Source organism: Exophiala aquamarina, assembly GCF_000709125.1.
Source record: "Exophiala aquamarina CBS 119918 chromosome Unknown aczIA-supercont1.10, whole genome shotgun sequence".
NCBI lineage: Eukaryota > Fungi > Ascomycota > Eurotiomycetes > Chaetothyriales > Herpotrichiellaceae > Exophiala > Exophiala aquamarina.
In genome coordinates, this window is record NW_013550578.1 from 102,097 (window position 1) to 116,059 (window position 13,963).

At 48.2% G+C, this 13,963-nt stretch overlaps 4 protein-coding genes across 4 annotated transcripts; 1 reads left to right on the forward strand and 3 right to left on the reverse strand.

Moving 5' to 3' along the window:
- Nucleotides 1–451: 451 nt before the first annotated feature.
- On the forward strand, nucleotides 452–2,473 carry A1O9_09422 (uncharacterized protein; the record flags this gene model as incomplete). Its single annotated transcript, XM_013401392.1, has 1 exon — nucleotides 452–2,473. The coding sequence occupies one exon, from the start codon at nucleotides 452–454 to the stop codon at nucleotides 2,471–2,473; it is 2,022 nt and encodes a 673-aa protein (XP_013256846.1).
- Nucleotides 2,474–3,165: 692 nt separating this feature from the next.
- A1O9_09423 (tetrahydroxynaphthalene reductase) lies at nucleotides 3,166–4,183 on the reverse strand (the record flags this gene model as incomplete). Its single annotated transcript, XM_013401393.1, has 2 exons — nucleotides 3,166–3,902; nucleotides 4,078–4,183. 2 exons carry the CDS (start codon nucleotides 4,181–4,183, stop codon nucleotides 3,166–3,168), a joined length of 843 nt encoding a protein of 280 aa, XP_013256847.1.
- A 1,941-nt stretch (nucleotides 4,184–6,124) lies between these two features.
- On the reverse strand, nucleotides 6,125–8,187 carry A1O9_09424 (uncharacterized protein; the record flags this gene model as incomplete). The annotated part of the gene is made up of 4 exons (XM_013401394.1): nucleotides 6,125–7,462; nucleotides 7,509–7,775; nucleotides 7,834–7,914; nucleotides 7,969–8,187. The coding sequence occupies 4 exons, from the start codon at nucleotides 8,185–8,187 to the stop codon at nucleotides 6,125–6,127; spliced, it is 1,905 nt and encodes a 634-aa protein (XP_013256848.1).
- Nucleotides 8,188–12,539: 4,352 nt separating this feature from the next.
- Nucleotides 12,540–13,674, reverse strand: A1O9_09425 (uncharacterized protein; the record flags this gene model as incomplete). The annotated part of the gene is made up of 3 exons (XM_013401395.1): nucleotides 12,540–13,034; nucleotides 13,104–13,344; nucleotides 13,415–13,674. The coding sequence occupies 3 exons, from the start codon at nucleotides 13,672–13,674 to the stop codon at nucleotides 12,540–12,542; spliced, it is 996 nt and encodes a 331-aa protein (XP_013256849.1).
- Between the last annotated feature and the right edge of the window lie 289 nt (nucleotides 13,675–13,963).

The following is a 13,963-nucleotide window of genomic DNA, read 5'->3' on the forward strand; positions in this document are numbered from 1 at the left end:
GAGTGGGCGGGTGTCATTCTTGATCCTTATGTGATATATCTCCCGGAGGCTGCAGCACATAATTAACCCTGTTTGGTGGTGGCCGGGCAACACTCAGGAATACCTAGCGATAATGTACTTGATTAATTAAACGGGGGCTGATATTATACCGCAACTAATCGGGCAGTTTAGCCGATTATCACGTGCCAATAATCACGTGATACGTGTCGATCTTGCACTCCACTTCTTTTTGCTGCCTGGGGCGTGGGGACGGTGTTTGCATATGCGTCCCGGTCGTCCAAATCCTCGGAGGTACAACCTCAATGTCTGCATGTCGGCAACTACAACCAAGTCCGTCTTTATCCTCTCTACTCATTCTGGTGTCTGAGACGGCCCTTTTCATGCACTCGCAGCAGGGAACTTGTCCCCGCACTCAACAGCATCAATCCTGGCTGATCCGTCTCAACACATAATGAGCGACTCCTCCGATGATGACCAGCCCTTCAACCTACGCAATTACAGAGATGATGACTCCGAGGACGAGCCACCCAACAAACGCAGGAGAACTATGAAGACACTTCGAACTCGTGGCACTGCGTTCGTCAAATCTACCGGCCAAGAAGATGCACAAGACGAGGATGAGGATGATATTGACGACGAAAGACCTACCATGGGGTTGGGCATGGGCATGGGAGTAGGGTCGGGGACTTCCTCTGCTCCAGGTCTAGGAACTGGTATGGGTGGCTTCCGCAACTCCTTCAATATAGGCGAGTACAATGAGGATGTCGATGTGGAGAAAAGCCCGTCATCTCGACCAGAGATGTCTTCGCAAAGGCAGCCTGAGAAGCCCAGCGGTACAGGCCCATCTGCTTTTGGGGCAGGAGGAAAGATTCAAAAGAATTCCTTTGCTGCCCGCATGATGGCAAAGATGGGATACTCCTCAGGTCAAGGTCTCGGAAAATCTGGCCAGGGTATAACTGCGCCGATTCAGGCCAAAGTCCTTTCCAGTCGAGCCGGCTTGGGTGAGGGGAGCGGCACCGCAGATCGACCTAGGCGGAAGACCGAGCGAAGAGAAGGGCAATCGTCAAAGGCCTCGACTCCAGGGCCTAGCACACCGAGAATCCAGGCGGCTCCGAAAGCCAAATATGCTGTCAATGCGATTGAGTCACGTGGCTTGCATGTGCCCGATCCCATGAAACAGATCATCGTCGATGCAACTGGCGCAGAGATCAGAACAATGACGTCCTTGTCAGGCTTCTCCACCCCGACACGAACCCGAGAAGCATCCCCATCTCCTGCACTCGAGGGCGCGAAAGTCACAGGGCGTATCAAACTGCAACTGCAAGCTTTCGCCGACGCATGGGACTCTACCAAAGAGCAGGAAGTCCATCTTGATACGGAGGATACGCAACTCGGCGCTTCCGTGGCCCTGCACGACGAAGAGATCCAGCGATATAATGACATTATCTCTGCATTTGAGAAAATCACGGTCGACGGTTCGATGGAAAGCCGAGACTGGAATTCTTCTATATCCCGGCTGCAAGCTATCCAGGCCAAGTATTCGAGTTACATTCAAGACCTGTCGCTGACAGAACTGAGTGTCTCGTGCCTCGAAGCACCCTTTCGACGTGAGATGGCCGACTGGGAGCCCCTCAGCGAACCCAATCATCTCGTCTCATCGCTACAGTCGATATCCGAACTGCTGGAACTCTCGAGATCTGCCGGAACGAAACAGCGCAAGCGCACCACGTGCTTCGAATCCCTGCTGCTTTTGCACTGGTATCCTCGCATGCGTGCTGCCTTGTCCAAAGAATGGGATCTCTACGACCCAGACGCCGCGTACACGCTCATCGCAGCCTGGACGCCTCTTCTCGCGCCGTGGCTGCTCTACAAGATCCTACATGAGCTAGTTCTCCCACGCCTCATTGAAGGAGTCAAGCGTTTTCCCAAGGCGGTTGAGTCGCACGCGCTCTCATCCTCGTCAGGCCCATCGTCACGGGGTAGACCCAAAAGGGCACCGGCCATGCACACCTGGCTGTTCGATTGGTGGACACTGTTGTCGTCCGCAGACCTTGATCTCGAACGCCTCCCCGAGTTTCGATCCCTGGTCAAGACGAAAGTCGACGGCGAGAACTGGCCGACGTGGAAACCTCTGCTTGGCTCCCAACGACCAAAACCCACCACCCCGTCATACTCGTCGGCGACGTTCAGATCCACTACGAACAGCACACCTCACGCCGCCGCAGCCACGAATGCCGATGATGAGATGTCGTTTAAGATGCTGGTAGAGGAGTGGTGCAGCGAGAACAATCTGCTCCTGCACTCGAGCCACCGGTCGGACGCGTTTGGGCGCATGCTGTACCGGCTGCAGGATGCGGAGCGCCGCAGTCGTGGCATTCTCGTGTATTTGCGAGACGATGTCGTCTTCGGAGAGGACGGCGAGCCGTATGGCCTGGACGAGACTTTGGTGCGCTTGGCTAGGGCGGCGAATTAGAAGTTTTCATTCGTGAAACCAGTTCACATGCAGAGGCAATACAAAGACGCAATCGCGTCTCGTGCAACTAACTAGGTCCGGAGTTGATCCGGATTTGATTCCTCACAGCATTTGCTTATGATGGATTAGGAACTACCAGTCAACACCCGTAACTAGATTAGCTCAATGGCCGGAATCAAATTCGGCCTTCCTAAGGCATGCGATAATTCTGAATTTCATCGGTCTAACTTCAACCAGAGAGACTGGCTGGCACAAGTCCTAGTAAGCAAAGGTACTGTAGACAGATGGATGTATGTATCTCGCTCTTGCAAAAGGGATACACCAGGTCCACAAATGCGGTGGTGAGTGTTTGTTTCGCTCCGAATGCAAATGGTACAAAGCATCCGACACGACACGCTCGCTTTTATCTCATGTCTTTTCCCGCAAAAAGATAACTCAACTAGTGATGGCCCCCCCGTTCTTGCGGCTGCTTTTTTCTCGCTCAGTCCAGTCATATCCATCCTCGAACACTCCCAATAAATATTCCCCCCCAAAAATTCCAAAAGTGTCCAGCTCTATCGTGGCATCAAGTACTGTTCTCGTTTCACCCAATCCCTGGAACAGCCCGATCATGATTTATCTTCCAACCTGAACATATTGGGCTTCGCCAAAAAAAAATTATATATGAGGGAAGTGAGGTGAGCACGAGCACTTTACATGCAAGCAGCGCCATCAATGCCGATGACCTTGCCGTTGACCCACTCACCATCTTGGGAGGCCAAGAAGGCGGTGACACGGGCGACATCAATGGGCATACCGACACGGTTCATGGGGGACCAGGTAGCGGCATACTCATCGACCTGCTCGTCGTTCAAGTTGGCGCCGTTAGGGATGTACTCTTTGCACACGGCGTGGTACATATCGGTCTTGATACCGCCAGGGGCAACGGCGTTGACTGTGATCTTCTTGTCTCCGCAGTCGATGGCCATGCAGCGGACAAAGGTCTCGATGGCACCCTTGCTGCCGGAGTAGACTGTGTGCTTGGGAACACCCTTGGCCTGGCCAGTGATGGAACCCATCAGGATGATGCGACCACCAACCTCGAGGTTCTTATATGCTTCTCTTGCGACAAAGAATTGTCCTCGGGTGTTGATGTTGAAGACGCGGTCAAACTCCTCTGGTTCGACATCCTTCAAGTGGCCGAAGGAGACAACACCGGAGTTTGAGACGACAATGTCGATCTTTCCGAAGTGCTTCTTGGCTTCGGCGAAGAGGTTGATGATCTGATCGACGTCGCTCACGTTGCCCTGGACGGCAATGGAGTCCCGGCCGAGACCCTTGATCTCGGCGACAAGCTCATCGGCGGCTTTGGAGGAGTTGGCATAGTTGACGACAACATCAGCACCACGACGGGCGAGTTCAAGGGCAGTCTCACGACCCATTCCTCGTCCTATCAGCACAGCAGAATTAGTCAAATGCAAGCTGGAAGTGTGGCTGCCGAGCAAAGATGTTCGGCTTGGGTCGAGGCGGTGAAGCCGTGGCGTTCAGGGGTGGCCCAACACAAGAGATGGCATTTTCTTGCAGCACCCTTCACCTCTGAAGGATGTTGTAGGAGACAAACGTACCTGAGCCGGTCACGATGGCAACCTTTCCAGTGAGGAGATAGCTGGGGACAGCCTCCGTGGAAGCTGCAGGGCCATTGGCAAGTCTGGTGGAATTTCGCTTAGACATCGTTGTGGTCAAGTGTGAGAGAGATGGAGGGATATCAAGAGATCAGGCAACAGATGAGATGAAATACGGCGGAGAGATTATGCAAACCTGTAGAGAGAACTGGGGGAGTGATGATGGGGAGAAAAAAGATCTGGGTAGGAGAAAGACGGTTTTGTGTACGGAGGGGAAAGTCCAATGTTGTGAGGACACAATTTATGGATTTCTATTTATGAGAACTTATCAGCCGCAGGCTAGTGGATAGTGGGCAAGAGTGAATCGCCCCTCTAAGCACCGTACTCGTAGATATGAGTAACCTTAACGGTCTGTTGGCTGGCAGCCAGGGGGGCTGGGGGGGTTTTCGGAGGAGACGCGGGCCTGGAGGGGAAGCACCGGGGGGTTAGTACGAGAGCTGTACCGAGTAAAGGGGGCACGAGAAGACGACAACCCAAGAGAGGGCCCGAGTGGAGTTGGTGTTGATGTGGGTGTGGCAGAACCCCAACATGCGAACACGTGAGACCTTAGTTAGGGGCTAGTTAAGTTAGGAGGGCCGCGGGGCTCATGTGAGACCGCCGCATAGGGAGCTGGGGATCGACGGTGGGAGCGTAGTGCCAGTAGTCCAAGATAGTCATGGTTAACGAACCCTTAGCCCGGCACTAATGCCCAGCGGCACGACCGCGGACGAGTTGTGTATCTTCACCGCCCACGGCTGTCACGTTTGTTCCACTCATAGGTTTGAACGAGGGGGTTGACCGCTCGTTTTCATATTTTCACGATTTGGCGTCCTTTCAACTGCAAGTGGTCACCCTAACTACGCAGCACAGCATCTCTATAAAACTCACACGCGGGGAGAACAGCACCCGAACTGCTCTTGTAGGAAATCAACGCTTTCAGAGTCGTGGAATGCCGCCATCGGGGCAATTGAGGATCCTGGGCGGTGACCTTGGAATACACGCAATTCTTGGTGTTGCCCGCAAGGATAATTCCACACCATTCGGGTCAAGTCAGGGGCAAGGCTTGTGCGTGTGGCCTCGTGGCGCGTGTGTGTGCGTCTCCTCGCGTGCCGGACCATTGCGGCCTCCGATCTCTTCAACAATACTGAGCATACTCCGTACAGTGCGTGCGAGTGGTTGACGGACTTGTGATCTGGGCCCAAGACGGGGCTAGATTGCTCCATCACCTAGCTCGTACTGTACGATAGGTATTACAGTACGACAATTTGGCGCTGAGTGTGCGTTGTGTTGACGAGATCTGCATGGGTCGAATTTGTACTCATGTACGAGTGATTGTCTCGATGAGCTTACTGCTGTATTCCGTCCTCGTACTGTACAGCACTCTGGCTCGTTCAGTCGGGGTATGGACAGGCACTCATCCCTTGCACCACTAGCCTATAATTACCACTATAGTTACTGAGCAACGCGGTGAAGCATGTGACTGGCCTAGGTCCACATAAAATCCCAAGGTCATACAAGACGCAATATCGCCCTGCTCGGTCTTCCTGGCCTTGCCTTCGCACAAGTGGCCATGTTTTGTTGTGGTAGTGAGTGCTCGGTGACTGCAGTGAGAAATGGGTTGGCCGTGCTTGCAATGCCATCGTACAGACTCCGTACGGACTGCCTCGGGTGCCTCGTACGAGGTCCTGGAATGAATAATTAGTGGCGTTCTTCAGCGGGGGCCGAAAATAAATCAACATTGACTGGGGGCCGCAATGGTCTCACTCCATTTTTAAGAGCCCGGCGCTAGTGTCTCGTCGCTTGGTCCTCCGGCACGTGGTCATCCTCGTGCGCTCGAAGAGCCTATGATAAACAGCAGTGGACGTCCTCCCAGTCTCAACGCAACATCTATCTTCATCTCATGTTCGCAAAGGCGTCTGCCCCTCAAGTCTGCCCCTCAAGTCTGTCTCGAGTCGTAGCAAAGAGAAACACACAGAAAATGGGCCTTGACTGATAGCATTCCAAGCATTATTCAGCTGAGAGCTAACAACCTCGCATCTTCCACCGAAACCCGAATCATCTTTTTCAGCTCTGGTTTCCAGTTGCTCTCTCGCCATCGTTCCCATTGCCCAAAGTCGTCATCCGCTTCCAAGTTCAATGTGTCGTATCCTTCCTTGATTACTTTCTGGATTGCTGTGGGTGACTGGTGCGTCTTCTTGCCGTGTTGGGCCTTGAGGAGTTCGTGGTAGTGGGATGATACGCTGATCAGAGCCTTCATTGACCGACGCAGGGTATCAGACGATGACTCTTGATCACAGTATGCCTGCTTGAACTTTTGCAACATATCGTCAGCCTCTATCAACTTATAGAAGAGGTCATCGTAACTGGCCGGGTCCGGCAGAAACCCATCGCCCTTTGACAAGCAGAAGGCCGCCAGACTTGCCAAAGTAGCACATAGGCTCTCCCGAATACCTCGAAGGTGTTTCAGATCGGCGGCATACTGTGTCAAAAATCGCATCAGCGACAGAAGCGACCCCCAAATATACGACCAGTGGTGCAGCAGACGAATTTTGGACCTCTCTAGGTACGTGACGACTCGCAAGATGATACTCAACGCAAGACTGTACAGCTGCACATCGAGTCTTTTTCGAAGGTTGTGGCTTAGAGCATCTGTGCATATGTCTAATATTGCGGTGGCTGGCACCCTGGCTTGTGTGACTAGAGGTAGGAAAGGCGGTCGTTGGCGGCACAGCCGGATGGCCATCTTATTGTCAGCTGAGCAGATCTTCTTCGCCAGCAACAGGTCCTCAACCATGATGCGTAATGATAAAAGGCTGAGGACGGCATACGTGACCTGGCGCTGACCTCTGTGCGCATGATGCGAAATGTACGAGGTTGATGAGAGAAAATTGGAGAACGGCGTTGCTGCATCTTTGTCGCTTGGTGCATTTAACAGATTTGCAGCAAACAATTTATTGGCTTGAACGAAAGAGTACAAGGAGAGGACTGCCGAGGCATCATGCTTGGGCAAAGAAGCAAACAAAGACTTTGCCTCATCTTCTGATGGAGGCAGCGGCTTCTTTGCATCGGCAGAAAGGCCGCGGAGTCCAACCAACGCTAGGGTGGAGTTGAGGTTCCAGGGAGGAGTTTGGTCATCCTGGACGTCGACATACTGGTCCCGGATATGTACTGAGACTGAGGCAAATTGCTGGACGAGGAGCCGAATCGTATCTTCATTGACGAAATCTTCCAATCGGTTTTGATAAACGTTCTGGGATTCAAACTTATGGTAGCTTGAAAGTACTCCGACAACCACGAGAGCCTTGAGGCCGTTGCCATGATCGTGGTTATCGTGGATGTCGTGGATGTACTGGATTGAAATTAGTTTGAATATCGAAAGGAAAAATCGCACTCACCTTCATCAGGGCAGAAAACAGATCTTTGTGCATGAAGTAGGACACCAGACTGGTATGAAACCCACCAGCAACCAAAGACAATACCGTATCAAGTGCTTTCGTTCTAAATGATTGCTTGGTCCCTTGGCGAATAATGGCTTCCAAACCATGCACCAAGTCTGACATCAACTTGTCAATCGCATCGAGACCGGCCAGCACTTCAATCACATCTGTGTTTGGGTTCGGATATTTCTTGTTGAACACGGCGCAAAGAAAAGCAGTCAAGTTCTTCATGAGTCAGCTAGGCTGCTCAATAATAGATAGTTGCGCCATGCGCATAACGTACTTCGAGTGCATTTTCATTCCTCGGGGACATTGCAGAGCCAGCTTCAGCAATCGAGCGTTTGAAAAATACTTGCATTTGTGTCTGTTAGGCCGTCAGTGGAACCATGGCAGTGCGAGATTATAGAGTCGACTGTACATGCATATGAAGAAGGTCAAAGGCGGTCATGGGCTCAAGGATATCATACAGTTTCTGCTTATCAGGCTTGAGCAGAAAGAATTCGCTCCAAAAGCCCTCGGACGGAACAGCATCTTCCACCTCCTCATTTGCGAGGACATTGAACAGATGAAGGTATAGTTGAACGACTTTTGGCTCAAACGAATCTGGCCGTGATTGCTGGGTCAAGGGAGAGTCCATCTGGCATCAAAAATTGATAGTACACTGATTGTTACAACAACGTCAACGGGTCTAGTCATCGTGGTCTAGAAATTATGAGCAGGCATTTGCAAATACCATGGCCGGATTCATGTGGTCTCGTGACTTGGCCAGCGTTGTGTCAAGCGTCAAGACTCGAGGCTGATGTGAAATTAGTGAAGACGCGATGTAGACAAAGGTTGAGAAAAGGATCGGAGGCGCGCGAACAATCACGAAAATTACATCACCTCAGACCTGCGTCGAGTAGATAATTAGATTATCTCGGAAGCTGGGGGAAAAGGGAGAAGTTAGTCTCCTTAGATTAGCGCTAAAGCCTAACTAGTGCGTACTCATACTATAGAAATTATATAATACACTACTAACCTTATAATATAGACATTTCCTAGGGAAGCAGGATACCTAAAATATACTCTCTTAATTAAATACTACGATATAGAATAGTCTATTAGTATAGTAATAAGTTAGTTAGCTTACTAGTAACTAGTATTCTCGTTAAATAATAATTTTTTATTAAGACTAAGCGGTACTCTATAAACGCCTAGTTACGTTATTACGCTTACATTAGTATTTTAGCCCGTAGCCTAGCGTACCTTAATTTACTACGGGAGCTACGGGAGCCTAGGGCTACTTAGTGTCACGGGTTAAACCCGTACAAAGCTCTAGAGTGCTCCCTAGAGCGATCACTCGTAGTGCACCTTTGGCCCGTACAACTGTACAGCCGAAGCCACGTGACTCCCCTCTATCGATTGTCTCCTGGGAAACTATATTAATCTACTATAGGAGAGAGTGGGAGGTATTTCCTTTATTCGTACGGTAGATAGTTTTCCTCTTTTCTTTTCTATTCTCTCCTTAGCTTTAGAATCCTCGTTATACGGTAGTTAGACGAATTACTCTAAATTCCTAGCTAAACCCTTATACTCAGCGCTTATTCTATATTCTATGAGAACTTATAGCTACTATTATATTTCCTAATTAGGTAATTTTATATATAGATATATTAGTAAATTTAGCGTATTTTTAATTTTTAAAAAATTAAGGTTTAAGGTTTACGCTAAAGTCGGCTAACTCGCCAGTACTCTAATTAATTAACTAACTACGCTAATAACTTAATAATTTAAAATATCGAAGTTTTAGTAAAATTTACTATATATTATATAATATATTTACTAGTACTAATACTAAGGCTACTATTTAGTATTATTAAGAATAGTCTATATAATTATAAAATAGAAAAGTTCTATAAATAGTAAAGTTAGTGTATAAGCCTATAGTACTTAGTACGAGCCTAGCGAGCCTATAGTACTTAGGCTGAGCCTAGCGAACCTATAGTGTCCGGGGGACAAGGTTTAGGATCTATTATGGAAGTAGCTAAAGACCGTAGAAAGAAGGAGTAGAATATATAGTCGCTTCCTATCTTATTGAATGACTTAAGATCTATCTAAGTAAAGGAGTATAGGCCTGTTTTATATAGGCGTAGGCTCCGTCATAATATCTCGTAAGTACGAGAGTAATTACCGAGTATTCGTAAATACGAGTTAACTCCTAGGATGCTTAGAAATCAAGTTGAGTAATTTCTAATCCTATAGAATAGAATGGCGTTTTATAGAATCTTCCGTAAGGCTTAAGTATAGCCTTGCCTAATGGATACCACGTGATCCTAGCTTATATAAGCCTAATCACGTGACTAGGCGTTAATAGGGTATCGCTTAGTCTTAACATATAGTAATTAAGGTTTGCCCTGCAAGCTCATGATAAGCATCTATTGCAGCCTAGCGCTGCGAGCCCACGGTAGCCTAGGGCTTACTAGGCTGCCCGGTCCAAAACACAGATAACATAATAGTAGCTATAAGTTCTTATAGAATATAGAATAAGCGCTAAGTAGCCCTAGGTTCTTATAGAATATAGAATAAGCGCTGAGTAGCCCTAGGCTCCCTAGGCTCCTATAGTAAATTAAGTTACGCTAGGCTACGAGCTACAATACTAATATAGTACTATTATTTTTCTTCCGGTTATATATACTTATATTAGTTAATATAGGTAGATAATAATAAAGTAGATATTATTTCTATTCTAGATTAATGTTAGGCAATAGGTCCGTAAGCCCTTGAGGATCGCTCAAAAAGACTAGAATCTCGCACGAAGTACGAGGTATTCTCGGACCTATTAGTTATATAATTACTAGGAAGCCTCTTAGGGTATTCCTAACAATTAACCATAATACCGAATATCGTCGAGGAAAGAGTTATAGTAAGCGGTTAGATAATTCTACATAGTATTACTAGCGTCGTAACTTCTATAGCCTTTATTTAATTTTATATTGTAATTAAAGTAATGCTAAATATATCTACGGCTATCTAGATCTCTAAGACGGCTAGGGCGTTCGATAAATTATAGTTTGTGAACGCGCCGTAAGTGCTCAATAACGTCGCCTAGAGTGTCCAACTCCTTGTATTCACAAGAAACCCTTATATATATATACGAGTTCTTTAAGCTTATGGCGATACTTATGGGTTAGGAGGATAGTGCTAACACCTCAAAAATTTTGAGATTAATTTCGGGAAGGACTAGGTATGCCCTAATTAACCATAAAATAGTTTTTTAACACAAAGATCCTCACCACAATGATATTTAACTGTGTGTGGCAGACAGGTTGTCACTGTCATAACTTAGTGCCGCAATCTTCCCACGAAAAATTGTCGGTACAGTCCATTCCCATCCAAGGCGAATTTGCTATCTCTGGGGTTAGACCAATGTTCAAGATCGTCCCATTCTCTGGCATTGAGAATATGGAAGGCTCCGTGTTGGTATCTGGAATTAGATAAGTTGTTGCTGGGGCAAGATCGAAACAGTCCTCATTGCGCCAAAGGGCTTCTGTCAACTTGAAAGGGTCAAAATTTAGCTCTACCGCTGCTTCAAAGACTGGGGTGGGGCTGTTGGGAGTCTGGGGTGGACATGATTTTTTGAAGGCGGGTATTGTCGTCGGTGAAAAGAAACCTTCGTCGCCTGAAGGATGGACTGGAGCTTCAGGCGAGCTTTCTTCACGGTCGTGTGTGTTGGTGTTGAAAGGGTCGAGTCCCAAGAACGCAAAGATTTCGTCTAGGGAGCATTTCGACCTTAGATATGCTGCGCGTTTCTGGTCTCGATGTGCGACCTCTACACACAGTTGCCCATACAACGGATGTATGCAATTCATCAGCGAAATGTGCTGACGACCTAACTGTTCCGCGTAGCTAAAAGACCCGACGATGATTTCAGCAAATATCCCACGCGGGTTCTAGGAAAGTACTTACGCCTTCAAAGTATGTGGAGAGACTTTTGACTGCCTCAACCTGTAAGTACAGGCTGTACTACTTTGTAAGCATTTTCGCACATGGTTTATCGCCGTTGCACTATGAATGATATCAGTCAAATGACATCATATGAATCAGTAAATAAGCCTACTTTGGCTTTCTTGATTTTGCAGCGGTCACACGCGCGTGTAACCCTCGATCTGAGTTTCACGACATAAGATGAAGGGCTATGCTGAATAGGCAGTGGGACTTCACGGCGATACGCAATTGTTGTGTCGACAAGAATCAAAGTAGGGCAGCTAGGTTGCCTCAGAGTAATGCATTTGGTTTGGGAACTTCGATTGCTTCTCGAGTATATATCAGAGAACCGACTTCATCTACCGCAGAGCCGTGCTATCATACACTGTGAGTCTAGTCATGCACACGGAAGAGCTTGGACTGTGTCGTCAATCAAGAACCAATCAGATAACGTTTAGAATCATGCGATTGCCGCATGCATCGGAGTGGCGTGAGTAGATAAGGTGGAATGACACCGAGTAAGGCCAATCAAATCAGCTTTGACTCTGAGAATTTCCCATCTTGGATCTTTTCAATTGCATAATTTGGGTCTTGTAGAATTTTGGGCCAGGTCAGGCGTTACTCGAACATTTGAGTAGATGGGAAGGAACTCCGAGTTACGGCCATGAATCAGGCTCAAGGGCTATAAACAATTTGGTATATGATTAGCAGTCTTTGGTACTAATTTTTATTGCTGGCTCCTCGGCCTCTACTTAGTCTGTAGAGAGTAGATATCCGATCTGAAGGTCAGATTGGTCATTATGATGAAATTGCATAATTTTTCCTCACCCATCTTTCCCTCTCTATCCCTTCGAGAGAATACAAAGAGGAACGAAGTTTTCCGTCCTATCGATCGAGCCCAACACAAATCTGGCACATATGATTGCCCGCATGCGATTTCAACCTATGATGCCTCGCCGTTCATGTCCTGCTGATATCCCACATACACAAAATGCTTAACCATTGCTTCTTACCATTCTGCTCGCATTATTCATCCGCCCCCTCCGTCCCATCCCCAAGCAGCCGCTCTACTATCTCCGAGACCACAGAACCTGCCTTCACCATGTTCTTCCGCTCACTGTCATCGAACTCTACGGCCACGGTTTTAGTAACACCGCTTCTACCCAGCACCGCTGGCAGACTGATGCTGCACCTCAGCGACTCTTGATAGTGGCTGATCGGCATCGGTCCCAATGGAAACCTGGGACCAGGGAATCCCGCTTGCGGTTTGTTATCAAAGATGATCGCCGAGACGATGCAGGCTACGGAAGAAGCGATGTTGAACACAGGAGCGCCCTTGAGGTGCGCCATATCGGAACCCTCTTGGTGTAATCTTGCTGTCCACTCGGACCCGGTGATGGCAAGTGAAGATTCGGCGATGGGAACACCAGAGACCTCAGCTGTGGACCATGCGAGGACTTCGGCCTCGGGACCGTCATCCTGGGTGCCCAGCATATTTGCTTGGATACAATCTGGAAATATCTGTACTCGATGGTTAGTGTGTTATAGCCCAAGCCTCAGCGATAATGAAGCTAGCTCAAGCAACGGTACCCTCAAATCCTCTCCCATTATCCTTCTTAACCTTACAGTGTCCAAGTATGTGCCTAGGCCAATAACCTGTGAGCTTGGTAATCCCGCTAGTTTGTACGCCAATGTTGTAAGCACGTCAACCGGATTTGAGACGACCAAGATGATGGTTGAAGGAAGCAAGAATGGTCTCAGCCCGCCAATAATGTTCTGTAGGATCGCATTCGTTCGTTCAAGTCGTTGAACTTTGGTTTCGCCTTTCTTTCTGCGTTACTCAACATGTCCCAAAAGCAGTCTTCGTCGCTAGCCAGTGATAGACAGACCCACCTCTCCACTTCTTTACGCCGGCAGCGATAATGACGATATCACAACTACCAGCATCACGTAATGTCCCGCTGCGGATCTGGGTGGTGCTTCCTTCCGCACAGGCAGCATCTCGTAAATCACATATCTGAGCATCTCGCTTGGAAGGGTTGATGTCCACAAGAAGGAGCTCAGAGTTCATGGAGCGATGAAGAAGGGCGTAGACGATGGCAGAGCCGACATTCCCCGTGCCGATGATTGCAATTCGTGTTGCAGATGAATTCCCGGACATTCTGATAACTTCAAACTAATGGAGTTGGAAAGGAGTTTACCTCCCTGGTAAATGTTAAGCTCGCTGAGATTATTTACTTGAAAAAATGAAAGCATGGTGTCTTGTCTCAGATTGTCGTAGATGATGACCTTATAGCTTTCGTTGTTTATGGTGGTGGTGGTGGTGTGTTGGTGGTATGATATTATCGAAACAAGATGTCACATGAGTGCCAACTATTCGAAGCCACTGGATCATCAGCAGTCTCAACCTCTCACCTCCTATACATTCATTGAACGATTGACTATGATCC